Raw genomic sequence first — 19,846 nt, forward strand, 5'->3', positions numbered from 1 at the left:
AGCTCTCTGACTCCCTGGGAAACTTTGAACTCTTCGCTCCTCAAGGTTGGCATGATCACACACAGCAGGTCAATTAGGGTCCACTGCCTCCCTCAGCCACAAGGCTTCCCACTGGTGGGTTAAAGGATTATTGTGAGGTCAGTGCCCAGGGATCAGGTTTTCTGAACTTTTATATAGATCTCACCCTACAAGCACACACACACACTTGATCTGATTTACATGTTCTAAAAGGCTGTCCTATTAACACCAAATCAACTAAGGGGATATGGGGATAGATTGGCCAGTGTGACATACTGTTTGTGGTTCCTGGAATGCTTGCAAATGTGCTTGCTGACACAGTACTGTGTGTGATGGAGGTTGAGATGTTAAATGACAGGGCTGTAAAACCGACATAAACTTTACCTTGGTCTGTCTGCTCCCTTCACTTAGTAGGTTACCTCACATGATGGTCTACAGTAGAGAAGTACAACAGAGAAAAGAAGTAGCCTGTGGTATCTCCCTTCATTTTTATAAATGAATTCATGAATTTAATGAAGATAGTCTTCAAGCAGCGATTCCTGGAAGTGGCCAACTGTCAATGTGATGACACAATGATTATGCCCGTAGTTGAATGGAAAAACGATATCCTTATTGTAACGACCTACTGTAGCCGATTTCAGCAGTTGCCGTCTCTTACGTCTCTCTCATTTTATTACCCCTCCTTGGGTCCTTCTGCTTCTCAAGACTGACTGTATGTTGGAAACGATTAGCCATTCACTCACCCCTCGCTGTCGGTGGAAGGCGCATCCTGCACTGTACAGTTTTGGGCAGAAGTAAAATTTTATTTGCAAAGTTTCTCAAGGGGCTACACACGAAACAAAACGGATACTTCAAACAGTCTATCGAAGCTCTGTGCGCATTTCTGTCTACGGATTTGACATCGGAATTTGTTGTAACTATTTTATTCTTTGGGGAGTTTTGTCATTATAGTACTGTATAACTATGGAGTTATGCGCTTCGTGAGGAGTGGCGTTGAGACACCAAAGCCATGGTAAAATGGGATACAGTGAGTCTGGATCTAAATAAAAGTTTATAAAAAAATCTAAGGTGAGATGTTTAACATTTTCCTTTCGGTTCAGGTCATGCCATGTTTGATGTGCGTAAAGATGCGTTCATACAGAGATCACTAATTTCGCGCATAGTCAAACGATTTTCTCTACAGTGAAGTGTTTTGTCAGAGCTCACCTTTTCACTTGTGTTTGCGTACTACTGAAATGAACCAAAATGAATCTGTAACCCTCCAGTGATAGGAGGTAGAAACCTTTTTGTGGTGGATGGATGCGCAGCTGAAGATGGACCGTTCCGCCGCATTCATATTGATACTGTCCATGCTGATGGTGCCAGTTACAAGTCTCCCCTGCCCGCGCCAGTGCACGTGCCCTCAGGCCACAGAGGTGCACTGCACGTTCCGTTCCCTGCTCGCGGTGCCCGCCGGCATACCCAGACAAGTGGAGCGCATGAACCTGGGGTAAGCCTGTTGGATTGACTTTATTCAATGACCCGCAATGAGACCATAGGCCTAAAAAACAAGCGTCATGCACAATAACTTATACCTATGGACGTGCAGTATGTGCATAAAGTATACGATTTGTATTTATGCATGTGCATTGTAGGCCAATATATATATATTTTTTAAAGCTATCAAATATCCACTTTTCATTAGAGGCCTTTGGAATTGTTTACAGTTAAGTACATGTGCTGAGCATGTGCCTGAAATTAATCACTCTGCAACTCACAAGTAAATGTGCATAATGCAATATGCCTACAGTGAGGTCTTATCTAATCTTATTATATGCTTATTATATACCCCATGCTTTTTACTGAGTCATTTTACATATGAGCTTGAGCCATTTCTTAAAAATAACAGAAAGGCCCGCCCACTGTATTAGTTCCCAACTGCCACCTTCATTGACAATGTTTTGATCCAGAGGTCTTAAGTTCAGTCAGGTCTTTAGCCATTTCTTCTTATACAGTCAGAAATGAAGGCACTTTGCTCCACAAAGAACAAGTCAAGTACCTTAATAGTCAGTCATGAATTGCTTTTGTGTCATTGTTGTTTCCTGTAGGTTTAACACCATAAACCATGTGACTCAGACCGCTCTGGCTGGTTTGAGGAAGCTGGAGCTTCTGATGATGCATGGGAATGATCTCCACAACATTCCCAACGGGGCCTTTAAGGATCTCATGTCCTTACAGGTACAAATCAAATGTTATTTGTCACATGCGCCGAATACAACAGGTGTAGACCTTACAGTGAAATGCTTAGTTACTACAAGCCCTGGACCAACGATGCCGTTTTAAGAAAAATAAGTGTTAAGTAAAAAATAAAATAAAAAATAATTCAAGAGCAGCAGTAAAATAACAGTAGCGAGGCTATATACAGGGGTACCGGTACAGAGTCAATGTGGAGGCTATATACAGATGGTACCGGTACAGAGTCAATGTGGAGGCTATATACAGATGGTAGCGGTACAGAGTCAATGTGGAGGCTATATACAGGGGGTACCGGTACAGAGTCAATGTGGAGGCTATATACAGGGGGTACCGGTACAGAGTAAATGTGGAGGCTATATACAGGGGGTACCGGTACAGAGTCAATGTGGAGGCTATATACAGGGGGTCCCGGTACAGAGTCAATGTGGAGGCTATATACAGGGGGTACCGGTACAGAGTCAATGTGGAGGCTATATACAGGGAGTACCGGTACAGGCTATATACAGGGGGTACTGGTACAGAGTCAATGTGGAGGCTATATACAGGGGGTACCGGAACAGAGTCAATGTGGAGGCTATATACAGGGGGTACCAGTTAGTCCAGGTAATTGAAGTAATATGTACATGTAGGTAGAATTAAAGTGACTATGCATAGATAATAAACAGAGAGTAGCAGCAGCGTAAAAGAGGGGTTGGGGGGTGGCACACTGCGTATAGTCCGGGTAGCCATTTGATTACCTGTTCAGGAGTCTTTTGGCTTGGGGGTAAAAACTGTTGAAAAGCCTTTTTGTCGTAGACTTGGCACTCTGGTAGTAGAGAGAACAGTCTATGGCTGGGGTCTTTGACAATTTTTTGGGCCTTCCTCTGACACCGCCTGGTATAGAGGTCCTGAATGGCAGGAAGTTTGGCCCCAGTGATGTACTGGGCCGTACGCACTGCCATCTGTAGTGCCTTGCGGTCGGAGGCTGAGCAGTTTCCATACCAGGCAGTGATGCAACCAATGGTGCAGATGTATAACTTTTTGAGGCTCTGCCAAGTCTTTTCAGTCTCCTGAGGGGGAATAGGCTTTGTCATGCCCTCTTCACAACTGTCTTGGTGTGTTTGAACCATGATAGTTTGTTGGTGATGTGGACACCAAGGAACTTGAAGCTCTCAGCCTGCTCCACTACAGCCCCGTCGATGAGAATGGGGGTGTGCTTGGTTCTCCTTTTCCTGTAGTCCAAATTATCTCATTTGTCTTGATCACGTTGAGCGAGAGGTTGTTATCCTGGCATCACACGGCCAGGTCTCTGACCTCCTCTGTATAGGCTGTCTCATCGTTGTCGGCAAACTTAATGATGGTGTTGGAGTCGTCCCTGGCTATGCAGTCATGAGTGAACAGGGAGTACAGGAGGGGACTGAGCACGGATCCCTGAGGTGCCCCCGTGTTGAGGATCTGCGTGGTAGATATATTGTTACCTACCCTTATCACCTGGGGGCGGCCCGCCAGGAAGTCCAGGATCCAGTTGCAGAGGGAGGTGTTTAGTCCCAGGGTCCTTAGTGATGAGCATTGAGGTTACTATGTTGTTGAACGCTGTGCTGTAGTTAATGAATAACATTCTCACGTAGGTGTTCCTTTTGTCAAGGTGGGAAAGGGCAGTGTGGAGTGCAATAGAGATGGCATCATCTGTTGATCTGTTGGGGCGGTATGCAAATGATGGTGGGTCTAGGGTTTCTGGGATAATTGTGTAGATGTGAGCCATTACCAGCCTTATTAAGCACTTCTAGGCTACAGACGTGAGTGCTACGGGTCGGTAGTCAAAATGTAATTGAAGACACTTGCCAGTTGGTCAGCGCATGCTTGGAGTACACATCCTAGTACTGCGTCTGTGAATGTTGACCTGTTTAAAGGTCTTACTCAAGTTGGCTATGGCGAGCGTGATCACACAGTCATCCGTAACAGCTGATGCTCTCATGCATGCTTCAGTGTTGCTTGCCTCAAAGCGAGCATAGAAGTAATTTAGCTTGTCTGGTAGGCTCGTGTCTGTGCTTCCAGTAATAAACAGGAAATGTTGATTAACATTAAATATCACCTCAGCACTGTAAAGTAGGTTATACAGTATAGTACCAGGCAATTGTTGCATTCTATTATTATATTCTACTCTATTTTACTATAATCTATTCCAGAGTTACCCAAACTCGGTCCTGCACCCTGGGGCCCCCCTGAGTGCACGTTTTGTTTTTTGGGCCTAGAACTACACAGCTGAATTCAAATAATCAAAGCTTGATGATGAGTTGGTTATTTGAAGTTTGGGAAACCCTGCTCTATTGTATTAGGATGATAACTCCCTTACCTCTGCCTTTCTCCCCCTCAGATGCTGAAGATGAGCTATAACAAACTGAAGGAGATCAACAGACACACTCTCCAGGGTCTGTGGTCTCTGACCAGACTCCACCTGGACCACAACCGTCTGGAGTTCATTCACCCAGACACCTTCCAGGGCCTCACCTCCCTACGTCTCCTACAGCTGGAGGGGAACAGACTGCAGCAGCTCCACCCCTCTACTTTTTCCACCTTTTCCATGTTGGGACACTTCCACGTCTCCACCCTCCGGTGAAGCCGAGCATGATGAACTACAGTACCCATAATGCTCTGGACAATATTTTATCCGTTTTATCTTAGTATCGGGCACTTTCTCAATTCCTCTTTCCTCGATTCTTTGCGTCCTCTCTCCTCACCGTCTTCTCAAAACCCATTGTAGAAGGTCAGAGGAGCAGGACCTTCTCTAATGCAGTTGAAAATGAGGCAAGGACATAGGATGTGAGGAATCACGGAAGGAGTTATTGAGATGGAGCCAACATGTTTGAAGCTAACGTTATAATGTCCCTCCTGTCTCCTTATCGATTCATCAGGCACCTGTACCTGTCGGAGAACAGCCTGACCTCGCTGCCCCAGAAGCTGCTGGGAGGAATGCCCCAGCTGGAGAACCTCTTCCTGCATGGGAATCCTTGGACATGTGACTGCAGGATGAAGTGGTTCCCCGACTGGGACAAAAACTCACCAGGTTAGGTATTTTATTTACCAGCTACTCAGTGAATGTACGTATTTGTCAGTAATGGCAGATACAATTGGATCAATGCTCAAAGCATAATGCAGCTGTCATTTTACACATTTGTGCCTTGAAAATGTATGTCCAAAACCTAACCAAACTTCACACTCGGAATTACAAACATCGAATAATGATGTTAATGTTCCCTCTCGTCTTCCTTTCTTCATAGGTGTGCTGAAGTGTAAAAAGGACAGGGCCTACCCAGGAGGTCAGCTCTGCCTTCTGTGTTACTCCCCAAAGAACTTACGAATGAAAGAAGTCCTGAGCCTGGATACACTGGGCTGCTCCAGCCCTGTTATCACCTCTCCTGATCAACCTACGACCCCAGAGGACACAGAGACAGAGCTCATGACCCTGGAGGAGTTCAAGGGGCCATTTGGCAACATTACCTTAGGCCTGACGGACGAACATGGGAACAAAGTGGATCTGGAGTGCAGCGTCGGAGAGCCCCGCAGAGAGTTGTCTAAGGTCAGCTGGGAGCAGGTCAACCCACTGCAGCTGACCTCTAATGTGAGTATCTCTGTGGATCTGGAGTGTCCCATCAACAGGGACAATTATGAGAGACTCTGGAAGCTGATCGCCTACTATAGCGACACGCCCGCTCACCTGCAGAGAGAGATCATGCTGACTAAGGAGCCGGTGCCCAGCTACAGGTAGGCTGGATTAAGAAACTGCTTTTTAACTGATCATTATGGGCCAAATTCCAGCTTCTACTTGAGTAACATTTTCACTTAGTTGTGCATTGAGATCAATGCACGTGAACGTTTGTGGAAGTTAGGATTTGCCCGTATGTGATTTTATATGTTCATTTCAGAGTGGTCCTCAATACAGAGCACAGTTGTCAAACTCATTTTCCCCAAGGGCCACATTCAGTCTTCACTGAGGTCCGGAGGGCCACACATAAAATGTATTGTATTTCCTTGCCATCAAAATGTGCAAAACATTGTCCTCACTCTATTTTTCGATGCTCCCTGACTGTCTAGCTTTCGTTTCGATGACTGTTAGCTCGCTAGACAGAGTGAAGAGACTGTAAATGTAGGTCCATTATTATTTCTACACAGTCTTGATTTGGTTTTAGTCATTTAAATAATGATTGAGATTGTTTTTTCCCCACAAAAATATATAAATATATAGTACCAGTCAAATGTTTGGACACACCTACTCATTCCAGGGTTTTTCTTTTTTCCCCCTCTATTTTATACATTGTAGAATAATAGTGAAGACCTCAAAACTATTAAATAACACATAGGGAATCATGTAGTAACCAAAAACATGTTAAACAAATCCAAATATATTCTTTATTTGATTCTTCTTTAACCCTTTGCCTTGATGACAGCTTTGCACACGCTTGGCATTTTCTCAACCAGCTTCATGAGTTAGTCACCTGGAATGCATTTCAATTAACAGGTGTGCCTTGTTAATTTGTGGAATTTCTTTCCTTCTTAATGCGTTTGAGCCAATCAGTTTGGAAAATTTCAAGAACTTTGAAAGTTTCTTCAAGTGCAGTCGCAAAAACCATCAAGCGCTATGATGAAACTGGCTCTCATGATGTCCGCCACAGGAAAAGAAGACCCAGAGTTACCTCTGTTGCAGAGGATAAGTTCATTAGAGTTACCAGCCTCAGAAATTACTGCCCCAAAAAATGCTTCACAGAGTTCAAGTAACAGACACATCTCAACATCAACTGTTCAGAAGAGACTGCGTGAATCGGCCTTCATGGTCAAATTTCTGCAAAGAAACCACTACTAAAGGACACCAATAATAAGAAGAGACTTGCTTGGGCCAAGAAACATGATCAATGGACATTAGATCAGTGGAAATCTGTCTTTGGTCTGATGAGTCCAAATTTGAGATTTTTGGTTCCAACCATTGTGTCTTTGTGAGATGCAGAGTAGTTGAACGGATGATTTTGCATGTGTGGTTTCCACCATGAAGCATGGAGGAGGAAGTAGGATGGTGTGGGGGTGATTTGCTGGTAACTGATTTAGAATTCAAGGCATGTCTACCACAGCATTCTGCACCAATACGCCATCCCATCTGGTTTACACTTAGTGGGACTTAGTGGGACTATCATTTGTTTTTCAACAGGACAATGACCCAAAACACCTCTAGGCTGTGTAAGGGCTATTTGACCAAGAAGGAGGGTGATGGAGTACTGCATCAGATGACCTGGCCTCCACAATCACCCGACCTCAACCAAATTGAGATAGTTTGGGATGAGTTGGACCGCAGAGTGAAGGAAAAGCAGCCAACAAGTGCTCAAAATATGTGGGAACTCCTTCAAGACTGTTGGAAAAGCATTCCAGGCGAAGCTGGTTGAGAGAATGCCAAGAGTGTGCAAAGCTGTCATCGAGGCAAATGGTGGCTACTTTTTTGGTTACTACATTACTACTATACTTCCATGTGTTATTTAATCATTTTGATATCTTCACTATTATTCTACAGGGTAGAAAATAGTAAAAAGAAAGAAAGATTAGTAGGTGTTTCCAAACTTTTGACTGCTACTCTATATATTAATAATAATCAAACCACCCGCAGGCCGGATTGAATGGGCCTTGAGTTCAATATGTGATATAGAGCATCTAATTTCATACTGCTATGTTATGTGTTTTTTTTCTAATAAACTCAAACTTCTTGATCTCCAGGTACAGGCAGGACCTGGAGAGAGATGCGTTGTACTACACAGGGGTTAAGGCTAACATGGTAGCTCAACCATCCTGGCTGATGCAGAGCTCTGTGGACCTGCAGCTGAACAGGCCCCAGTCCACTGGGAAGAGCGTCAAGCTGATCCTCAGCACCCACCTCACACAGATCGTGGAGCCTGAGCTGGAGCGCAGACAACGCAGGACATGGGTCATGATAGAGAACACAAACACTACCAGGACGGCGCTGAGTGTTGTAGTGGGCAGCTCTGCTGCAGTAGACTGTAACGTGTTGAGCTCAGGAGACACAGCGGTTCGCTGGATGCTGCCAGACGGGACCCAGTTGGAGGCACCGTACAGCAACCCAGACAACAGGGTATCAGTGTCGAGCACCGGCAGGTTGGATATTAAAGCTGTAGGACACTCAGACTCAGGGATATATTACTGTATTGCCCAGGTCTCTGACGACCTCAGTGTCCTCCCTTTCCGCCTGACGGTCGCGGAGTCCTCCAGTCCTCCCCCTCTTGGAGGGGATGAGACGGCGCCTACCCTCGTAGAGGGGTTCACCGGTGTCCCTCTCACTCTGAACTGTGTCGTGTCTGGCTCTCCTGACCCTGAGATCAACTGGATCCTTCCTGACAGCAACATAGTGAGTCACAGAGCCAACTCTTCTAGAGCGCTGGTGTATTCCAACGGAACTCTGAGAGTCCCAGAGAGTCGACTGACAGACAGTGGATATTATAAGTGTGTGGCCATGAACCAGAATGGTGTGTATTCCCTGGCTACTAAGGTGACTCTCACCAGACAGTTAGGAGCAGAGATGCGACCACTGAGGAGAATGAGGCCACAGTCCGCTTCAGGGGTCAACACCAGGGTCAAAGCCCCCATGGAGGACACTGAGGAGGCATCAGGGGACAATGAGGACGCACAGGAGGAAGTCCCCTCCTCCTCTTCCTCCTCATCCTCACCCCCGAGCCGTGTGGAGCTAATGAATCGGCGGAGAGGTCAAGGTTCAAACAGGGGTGGAGGACATCCATTTAGAAACACATGGAGGCGACCTGCTGCACCTAGAAAACCAACCACGACAGGGACTAATGACGAAGACAAGAAAAACACAGTGGAGACGAGGAGGAGGATTAACGTGGCAAACAAAAATATAGACCCGGAGAAGTGGGCGGACATTTTGGCCAAAATCCGTGACAAGAACGGACAGGGTAACATTATCATAACACCCAGCTCAACTCACCTCACCACAAAGAAGAATCAGGAGTCAACGACAACGGCCAGTGCTAAGCAGACAGAGTCTCCGGGCAACATAGAGGGGTCAATAGACGACCTCCACGAGGAAGAGGAGAAAGAGCTATACACACCCACTATTATACCGCATACACCCACTCTACACACTACTTACACCACAGACTCCGATGCGGATACAGGCACAAATCATGCTCGTTTCACGCAGCCGGTTACAGAGCCTGTCACATCTGTTCCCCAGCAGCCCAGTAACACTGTCACACACACAAAGACGCCAGGCAGGCACACAGTCACACCCACACACTCCCAGATCCTGGGTCAGCTGCGTGTGAACGTCTGGACCAGTTCTTCATACCACGATTCTTTACAAGGAGAAAATCAAAGCACCACCCCCACCGCTTCGGCTACAGATGGTGAGGCGATTACAGAGTCTGATATCTCACCCACGTCTGAGGATAATCAGGGGGCGGAAGACGCTAACGAACCCAGTGTTTTTAACAGCTATAATGAAGGAGGTGACGCTGAACTTGACCCGTCACTCACCACCACCGCAGTTAGAGGGTACTCTGAATCGGAGACGGAGAGCGATGAATTTGATCGCTCTCTCACCGAGACTCGGAGCACAACTGCTAAGCTAGAAACACGTACACGGCTAAAGCAGCATGCAACGTCGAATATAACCCATCTTCCACTCCCCGCACCCTCTCCCACAGCCGAGCTCACTTCAGCTGTGTATATGACGAAGGAAACTCCAGGGGAGGTGGCTACTCGACTCAGAACCCAGAACCCCAGGAGGAGGAATGGGGGAGGGGGCAGGAGAAGACGGCCCAATACGGGCAGAAAGAAGCCAAAGCCTAATAATCCGTTGAGAAGTGATTTTACAACCGCAGCCACACCTAAGGACGCGCTCCCAACAACTACCAAGGCAACCACTGCCACGTGGACTAAAATAGAAGCGTTCGACAAGGCCAAAAGCATGACGGACAGGTTTAATACCGCAGTTCCATCGACGGGCAGCCAAGCAACGTCATCAGGCCGAGTGAGTCACGAAGAGAACACAGGAGTCTCTTTATACCAAGACAGGAGTGACCCTTCAGTGAAGCCTACAACACGAAAGGGCACCCTTTCACCACACGCCAAACCACTGTTCAGGAGCACAACAGCCCCACTGGCGTCTCCCACAGCCTCTTTAACAGAAACATATAAACAAACATCCCAGAGCAGCCATCACAGAGCAGCCCCAGAAAGAGCCTCTCAGACTCCGAACACTCCGAGCCCAGTCCCAGAGCAATCGGATGTGCACACGACAGCCAGTCAGGGGACATTTACAAGCGTCCCCCTTCCTGCAGTTAAACCAACCGAGACAACACAAAGGGGAGGCAGCGCTACTGTAGACCTTCACCCTGTCCCAAGTCCTGACAAGTCCCCGGAGAATCGCAACACTCGACCGGGAGTGCTACCAGATGGACAGCCCAACACACCAGACAATCGATATACAGAAGGTACGACTGAGGTTAAAAAAGTGCCGGTCAAAGAGATTGACAGCGTGTCCCCATCTATCTGGCATGAAATAACCAGTGCACACGGCACAACACACGCCCCGGGTGCCTCAACAAAAGAGCCCTTTCATGAAGAGGCAGGACATGAGAAGGCTCGGGTTAGTACCACTGAAATGCCGGTGACATCTGAAAGCTCTTATCGCGGATCTGATCCTTCTAAAACAGTCACTGTTAAGCCCGGAACAACCTTTGATGGGCACTATAACGTCAGAGAAAGCACTTCCGCCACAGGCAAAGACCGAACACCATTGGAAAATGTTGTGGTTTTTGTTGCTGCTACGACAACAAAGGGTGTTACTTCAACTATGTCACCTGTCACCTCCACATCAGTGAGGGCATCTGTAGTTTTCCCCTCTAGGGTGAAGCCTCAAATCCCTGTACTAAACACTCCATCCACTAGGGTCAGGACCCAACCTTCATCCAGAACAGTGGAGGTTCCCTCCAACTCCAACCACATCCCAGACAGTCACAGAGAGAGAGTCCTCATCTCTCAACCCGACCAGAGGAACAACCCGATCCTCAACAGAGACTCCATCCTAATCACCAGATCTGACCCCGACAGACAACCACCACCAGCCGACTCCCACACCACGACTAAACTAGAGTCAACTGACATCAAGCCTGATCCAGTCACCGGTGTTAAACCAACCACCACAGAACCCAGAACACCCCACAGGCACAGGACAGTCACAAACGCAAACACTCAGATGGTCAAACAGACGACCACCACAACCACTCTCACTCCCACCACCACAATGAGCGTTTCTCAGACTTCATTTGTGTCTTTGTCGAAGCCTCAGAGTCCATCTAGTGGGGGCCAGAGGACAGAGACCCCTACCCAGACACAGGGGTTATCAGGTGGGGTGTCTGGAGGTGATCAGAGACCCTCCGTAGAAGATCCTGTTGTAAGAGGGAAGCCCCGGATCACCAACGTGGATGTGCAGACAGTGACAGTGAATGCAGAGATGGATGCACAGCTGCCCTGTGTGGCTGTAGGGGAGCCCAGGCCTTTCCTCTCCTGGACGAGAGTCTCCACTGGTATGTATAACAGCACTTCCTTTTGTGTTCTCCCCTCTTCATAGAACATCCTCCTTCACTCTCTGTTACAGAATTACACCGCTGTATGTAAGCCTGTTAATGTAACAAAAAAAGGAGAATCCTATTTGTCATGATATAAGATATGCTCCATTCTTGTGTTTCAACAGACAACATGTTGTAGAAATAATCCTTTATCTGCATTGTTTTAATCTACTCGATGTCTTTAAACAAGTGTTATTTTCATTCATGCAGGAGCGACAGTAGCCCAGAACACTCGGGTCCAGAGGTTCGAGGTCCATCCCAACGGCACGTTTATCATCCGTAACAGCCAGCCCCAGGACCGAGGCCAGTACCTCTGTATGGTCCAGAACCAGTATGGCGTGGACAAGATGGTGGTCTCCCTGATGGTGCTGGCCCAGCATCCCAGAGTGCTCCAGCCGCGCTACCGCGATGCTACCGTGTACCACGGGGACGGCATCGATCTGGAGTGCCAGGTACAGGGACATCCCATGCCCCGGGTCACCTGGGTGCTGCCTGACAGGGTCCACCTCACTGCCTCCCCAGCCCTGGGCCCTGCCAACCCAGCCAGTGGCCCCCAGCCCGGCCCTCAGTCTGGCCCCAAGCGCGTGGACCTCCTCGGTAACGGTACTCTCCGGATAACCCAGGCCAGCTACACAGACAGAGGGATCTATAAATGTATCGGCAGCAGCGTGGCGGGAGCCGACACCGTCTCTGTCCGACTCCATGTGGCAGCCTTGGCTCCAGTCATCCAGCAACCTCGCTATGAGAACGTGTCCCTCCCCGAGGGCCGCACGGCCTACATCCACTGCACCGCCAAAGGAGCCCCTACACCCATCATCCGCTGGACCACGCCCGACGGAGTCCAGCTCCTCACCTCGCAGTTCGTCAACGGCCGCCATTTCTTTGTCTTCCCCAACGGGACACTGTACATCCGTGGGCTAGGCAAAGGCGACGCGGGGAGATATGAGTGTGTGGCCAGTAATGCGGTAGGAGCCTCCAGGAGAACCAGCATTCTGACAGTACTGAGACTCCCATCCTCCACCGAGGCCAGGATTACCTCCTCGTCTCCCCAGAGGACTGACGTGGTCTATGGGGGGCTGCTGAGGCTCGACTGCATTGCCACAGGAAAACCAGAGCCCAGGATCGTCTGGAGGACCCCCTCTAAGAAACTAGTGGATTCCCAGTACAGGTATGCATCTTCTGGCATCTTTTTCACTCACTGTCTAATATGCCCTTCAGGCCATTCTCTGTATGTATAGTACTTTTTCCACATTTTGTTTTGTTACAGCCTGAATTTAAAATGGATTAAATTGAGATTTTATGTCACTGGCCTACACACAATATGCCATTATGTCAGCGTGGAATTATGTTTTCAGACATTTTTACAAATGAATTCAAAATGAAGAGCTGATATGTCTTGAGTTAATAAGTATTCAACCCATTTGTTAGGGCAGGAAAAAGTCACATAATAAGTTGCATGGTCTGTGTGCAATAATGGTGTTTAACGTGATTTGTAAATGACTACCACATCTCTATATCCCACACATACACTTATCTACAAAGTCCCTCAGTCAAGCAATAAATTCAAACACCGATTCGATCACAAAGACCAGGGAGGTTTTCCAATGCTTTGCAGCGAAGGGCACCTATTAGTAGATGAGTAACATGGCATGGCGAAGTTATTATTATTATTATTATTTTTGACCTTTATTTAACTAGGCAAGTCAGTTAAGAACAAATTCTTATTTTCAATGACGGCCTAGGAACAGTGGGTTAACTGCCTGTTCAGGGGCAGAACGACAGATTTGTACCTTGTCAGCTCGGGGATTCGAACTTGCAACCTTTCGGTTACTAGTCCAACGCTCTAACCACTAGGCTACCCTGCCGTCCCGTATTAATTACACTTTGGATGGTGTATCAATACACCCAGTCACTGCAGAAGATACAGGCGTCCTTCCTGCCAGAGAGGAAGGAAACCGCTCAGGAATTTCACCATGAGGCCAATGGTGATAGGAGAAAACTGAAGACGGATCAACAACATTGTAGTTACTCCACAATACTAACCTAAATTACAGAGTGAAAAGAAGGAAGCCTGTTCAGAATTAAAATGTTCCAAAATATGCATCCTGTTTGCAAAAAATGTGGCAAACAAATTCACTTTATGTCCTGAATACAAAGCGTTACGTTTGGGGAAAATCCAACACAACACATCACTGAGTACCACTCTTCATATTTTCAAGTTATGATAGAAAGCGATGGAAATAGAGCTAACCACAGGCAAAATCCTAGAGGAAAGCCTGGTTCAGTCTGCTATCCAACAGACACTGGGAGACAAATTCACCTTACAGTAGGACAATAACCTGAAACACAAGCCCAAATATACACTAGAGTTGCTTACCAAGTATGTTCCTTAGTGGCCTAGTTACAGTTTAGACTTAAATCGGCTTGAAAATGTATGGCAAGACTTGAAGATGGCTGTCTAGAAATGATCAACAACCAATTTAACAAAGCTTGAAGAATTATTTAAATAATAATGTGCAAATATTGCACAATCCAGGTGTGCAAAGCTCTTGGAGACTTACCCAGAAAGACTCAGCTGTAATCGCTGCCAAAGGTGATTCTAACATGTATTGACTCAAGGGTGTGAATACTTATGTAAATGAAATACGTGTGTATTCTATTTTCAATATATTCGCAAAGATTTCTAAAAACATGTTTACACTTTGTCATCATATGGGGTATTGTGTGTAGATGAGTGAAAAAATATATATTTAATCCATTTTGAATTCAGGCTGTAACACAACAAAATGTGGAATAAGTCAAGGGGTATGAACACTTTCTGATGGCAATGTATGTCAACTGTCAGATCATCAGATGTTATCATGAATGACAAGGTTTACTGTGAAATCATACAGGCACATTTTCTATTCCCTAAAGTTTAGCTGAAAAACCATTTAAAAAAATACCTAAAATGGTGGCTTCACAAACGATAACAGCTTGTTTTTGTTGGGGGGGGGTTTCAGCTTCGACCCCAGAATAAAGGTGTTCACCAACGGTTCTCTGGCCATCCAGGCCATGACAGAGAAAGATGATGGGGACTACCTGTGTGTGGCCCGAAACAAGATGGGGGACGACTACATGCTTCTGAGGGTTAACGTGCTGACCAAGCCGGCCAAGATTGAGCAGAAGCAGCTGCTGGCCAGTCAGAAGGTCTGTCTTTTGTCTTAGGTTTCTATGCAAATAATGGGCCACATCCCAAATGGCACCCTATTCCCTGTACAGTGCACTACTTTTGACCAGAGCCCTATGGGCCTTAGTGAAAAAGAGTGCACTATATGGTTGTCATGCAAATATTTCGGTTGATTTTCTGTATAATGTACGATTGGATAGACAATAAATATTTTTGAATCTGAAGGTGATGTATGGAGGAGACCTGAAGGTGGACTGTGTAGCGTCTGGCCTCCCGAACCCTGAGATCCGCTGGGCTCTGCCGGACGGCACCATGATCAACACACTGAAACAGACGGATAGTAGGGCTAGAGGTGGGCGCACCCGCAGGTACTTGGTATTCAACTTCACACATACCGTTATTGAATCACATAATACAGTATGTACACCCAATCTGTTATTGAAGCACATTAACTGCATAGTCGATAAGGATCCCAGTACAATTTTCAAACAATCACCCCCCCCTCCCCCTTCAGATACGTGGTGTTCGACAACGGGACGTTGTACGCCAACGACGTGGGGATGAGAGAGGAAGGAGACTACACCTGCTACGCTGAGAACCAGATAGGGAAGGATGAGATGAAGGTTCACGTCAAGGTTGTGGCGGACCCTCCGATCATCAGAGACAAAACTCAAAGCCCTGAAGTCGTCAGGGTTCTTTATGGGGAGACCGTGTCTCTGAAGTGCAGCGCCAAGGGAGAGCCGAACCCAGTCATCACGTGGCTCTCCCCCACTAACCGGGCCATTGCCTCCTCCCCGCTAAGTACCAGGTCCATAATGATGGTACATTAATGGTCCAGAAGGCACAACACTTTGATGCTGGTAACTACACCTGCACAGCTAGGAACAGTGCCGGCCAGGACCGCAAAGTCACCAGGGTGGAAGTCCTTGTGACGCCGCCGACCATCAACGGACTGAGAGGTATGGTCAACACTATCAGAGTGACGGCTATAAGGGACCAGCGCACCATGCTGGCCTGCGAGGCCGTGGGGACACCCATCCCCCAGGTCATGTGGGTGTTACCGGAGAACATCGTTCTCCCGGCACCATACTACGGCAGCAGAATGACAGTGCATCGTAACGGTACGTTGGATATACGTTCGCCGAAGGGGACCGACTCGGCTCAGCTGGCCTGCATCGCACGCAACGAGGGCGGGGAGGCCAGGCTGATGGTCCACCTGGAGGTTAGAGAGATGGTAGAGAGGCCGCAGCTCAGAGGGCCCAAAACAGAGAGCCTCTCTCTAACGGTAGGCAGTACCATGACCCTGAACTGCTCCTTTGAAGGAGGCCCAGCACCCCCAACGGTAACCTGGATCCTCCCTAATGGTTCCCCAATCATGAGGGGTGCCCAGTTCTCCAAGTTCTTCCACCGACCTGACGGCTCCTTGGTCATCACTAACCCCTCTGTCTCTGAGAGTGGTATGTACCGCTGCCTGGTGAGGAATGTCGCCGGGCTAGTGGAACGTACTATTACTTTAGCCCCGGAGAGGAAACCAGAGATCAATAACCGCTACAACTCCCCCATCAGTATTATGAATGGGGAGAGCCTCCAACTCCACTGTCTCTCCACGGGGGACCCCCTCCGGTTAACGTGGACCCTGCCCAGTGGAGTGGTCCTGGGGCGGACACAGAGAGCCGGTCGCTACGCCGTCCTAGCCAATGGGACGCTCGCAATCCAGCAGGCGTCCGTCTACGACCGCGGCTCCTACGTCTGCCGAGCGGCCAACGAGTACGGCAGCGCCCTGCTCTCCGTGCCCGTCATCGTCATTGCGTACCTGCCTCGCATCACCAATGGCTCGCCTCCCGTGATATACGCTCGCCACGGCGTGGCGGTCCAGCTGAACTGTATTGCCACGGGGATCCCCCGAGCTGAGATTGCCTGGGAGACGCCGGATAGGACGCGGCTAGCGGTCAGTGCCCAGCCACGCCTCTTTGGCAACAAGTACCTCCACCCACAAGGTTCTCTCATCATCCAGAACCCCACGCAGAGAGACCAGGGCTTCTACAAATGCACCGCCAGGAACGTGATAGGGGTCGACACTAAAGCCACCTATCTACATGTGTTCTGATTAGCCTTAGACAAATAGGTTTTCATCATATGCCCAAGAAACTGCCAAAGGAGCTGAGCACAGCCAATACTTTTCATCCATCCACATGATGTTGGAGAGCCTTTGAATCACTGTCAATGCAAAGTAAAGATACATTTTCCAACTGGTAGCTATCTGTCCTGTGACATCATTCAAGGCCATGATTCAGCTGCATTTCAACCACCATTTTGTGACACAGCCATTTTTCACTCATCAAAAAAAGACTTTGCTATGAAGGACTTTAAATCTTCTGCGCTGACAATGACAATGTATGTCAAACAGTTTTGATAAGCATAGCTAAATATCTTATGTTCGATTTAATGAAAAGATTCAAAATGATACAGAAAATAACCAATATTGCTGAAATGAGGACGATTTCAGGGGACCTAAGCAACAATGGCTGGTGTTTAAATAACTGTTTCCCAATCATCCATATCATCTTACTATCTTAACCAAAAGTATTTTTAAAGACTCGTAACCCTGCTATTTTACAGGAGAGACTCACACATTACCGTTTACTGTGATGATTGTACATGCAATATGGTTTAGATCTGATTGCAACCCTCATAGGTGTCAACATCAGCACATAGAATAATACTAATATGGTTTTACATGCCCTCATTATTAAATTATTTGTCTTTAAAAGACTCTTGATGTATAGGAATTTTACACATTTTTAAATAAAGAGAAGCTCAAAATCCATCGGAATCTTGTAGAATATTACTTGTATACGTTTGAGAAAAGACTATGGATGCATCCCAAATAAGGCACGTTATTGGAAATAGGGTGTGATTTAAGATGCAGCCGTAGTGTATGGGCCCTGGGCAAAAGTAGTGCACTACAAAGGGAATAGGGTGCAATTTGGGAAGGGGATAAGAATTTAGAACTAGGTCAGGACAGATTAGGGATCTGTCTTCCAAGAGTAAACATTTTCAAACGTAGCTCTGGGGATTATTATACAGTCATGGTCCCACTCTTGCTAAAAGGAGAACCATCTGGTTGTGTGTGGGAAATCCCCTGTTAGTTCACTGGTTTCCCTCTGAAAGAATTCCCACTTTAACTCTACAGACTTAATTGTAATCAGCTTTCATGATTTATGAAATCCACTTGAAGTGGTGCAGTACCGCTGCCAGAGGGATGACATAGAGCCTGTGTTTCTTTGACTATTGATGGACCTGCTCTTCAGTAAATGGTCCATACATTTGGCTGTTGAGCCCGAAATAAATGTTCCCTCTTTTGTTTCAGATAATCGAAGAAATAAAGGCTTTAGCTGTCTCTCACTGACCCCCAGGCCCAGGTCAAACACAAAGCAGACACCACCCAGGGACACTGCTCACATCTTAGACACACCTGTGGTCCTGTCTGTCCCAGGACTATAGAGATGAAGTCGTCCATTTGCCATTACAGTACCATATTGTCATCAGCACTAAGTAGTGCGGTCTTGCTGCGTTTATATGAACTATATCTTTCCACCTCCACTCTGCTCTGTCTCTAACATAGTTAACGTAATACCCTATTATGCAGATAGTGAGACTGATGACATCATAGGAGAGAGAGAGAAAGACAGAGAGAGGGGATGAGAGAAAGAGAGAGAGGTAGTGAGCTCATGGGCTCCTGAGTTCTTCTGCAAAAACATAGAAATAGAGTTGGATCAATGTAGATAAACTTGAATTTTTTTGCAAGGACTTATACAGGATACTAACCTCAACATCAAAACCTTCAATCCAAATCCAAATTCCATACATAAAACCTTGATTTTGGACAAAATTACCTGAATGAACTATTACTACAAAGGACTTGGACTCAGTACCGGTACCCCCTGTATATATCTGCGTTATTGTTATGTACTTTTCTTGTTACTTTTTAATGATTATTTTTTTTAAATTCACTTTAGTTTATTTAGTGAATATTTTCTTAACTCTATTTCTTTAACTGCATTGTTGGTTAAGGGATTGTAAGTAAGCATTTCACGGTAAGGTCTACTACACCTGTTGTATTCGGCGCATCTGGCAAATCAATTTTGAACAAACCAAAACCTGCAGAAGAAACACAGCGGAACCTGGAAATACCATCCTACACAAAACTGAGTGAGTAATGTTCAGTCTGAACCTACTTCTGAAGCCAAGAAATTCAAAGACTAATCTCTAGGTAATTTTGTTATATACATCTTAATAAATAAGGCTACTAAGTGTAACATTATAGCTTCCGTCCCTCTGCTCGCCCCTACCTGGGCACGGCCCTTGCAGAGCAAAAACGGAACAACTACTTCAAGGTCTCACAGCGTGTGATGTCACCAATTGAAACGCTATTAGCGCGCACCCCGCTAACTAGCTAGCCATTTCACATCAGTTACATAAGCTACCAAACTGCTAGGACAGAACTGACCTGGCTGCAACTTCAATTAGCACTGAAGTGTGAAGTGAGAGGTGTGAAAACTCTTGAGCCCAACAATGGCAGGAGAGTTTCACAGCCAGCAGAACAGCCCACCTCAGACCCGGACCACAATCTCAACACCACAATGGGACAGACAACACAGGACCCACCAACCCAACAGACCCCACACACCCCTTACAGGCCCCCTGTCAGTTCCCCTGATATCTCTCTTGACAACCCCCACATATCCACTAAGGACACACAAAAGCCAGAGATTGTGTTCCTCATTGACTCAAATGGAAA

At 46.8% G+C, this 19,846-nt stretch overlaps 1 protein-coding gene across 1 annotated transcript; it reads left to right on the top strand.

The window, feature by feature from the left end:
* The first annotated feature begins 722 nt into the window (after positions 1-722).
* On the top strand, positions 723-17,872 carry mxra5a (matrix-remodelling associated 5a). The gene is given in 12 exon segments (XM_029667222.2): positions 723-1,086; positions 1,284-1,507; positions 2,106-2,235; positions 4,607-4,845; positions 5,145-5,296; positions 5,511-5,994; positions 7,987-11,834; positions 12,087-13,044; positions 14,879-15,065; positions 15,271-15,413; positions 15,560-15,840; positions 15,843-17,872. Coding segments are annotated over 11 exon segments (7,926 nt in total). The 5' UTR covers positions 723-1,086; positions 1,284-1,313; the 3' UTR covers positions 17,153-17,872.
* Positions 17,873-19,846: the final 1,974 nt, after the last annotated feature.

Source organism: Oncorhynchus nerka, linkage group LG2 (assembly GCF_034236695.1).
Source record: "Oncorhynchus nerka isolate Pitt River linkage group LG2, Oner_Uvic_2.0, whole genome shotgun sequence".
NCBI lineage: Eukaryota > Metazoa > Chordata > Actinopteri > Salmoniformes > Salmonidae > Oncorhynchus > Oncorhynchus nerka.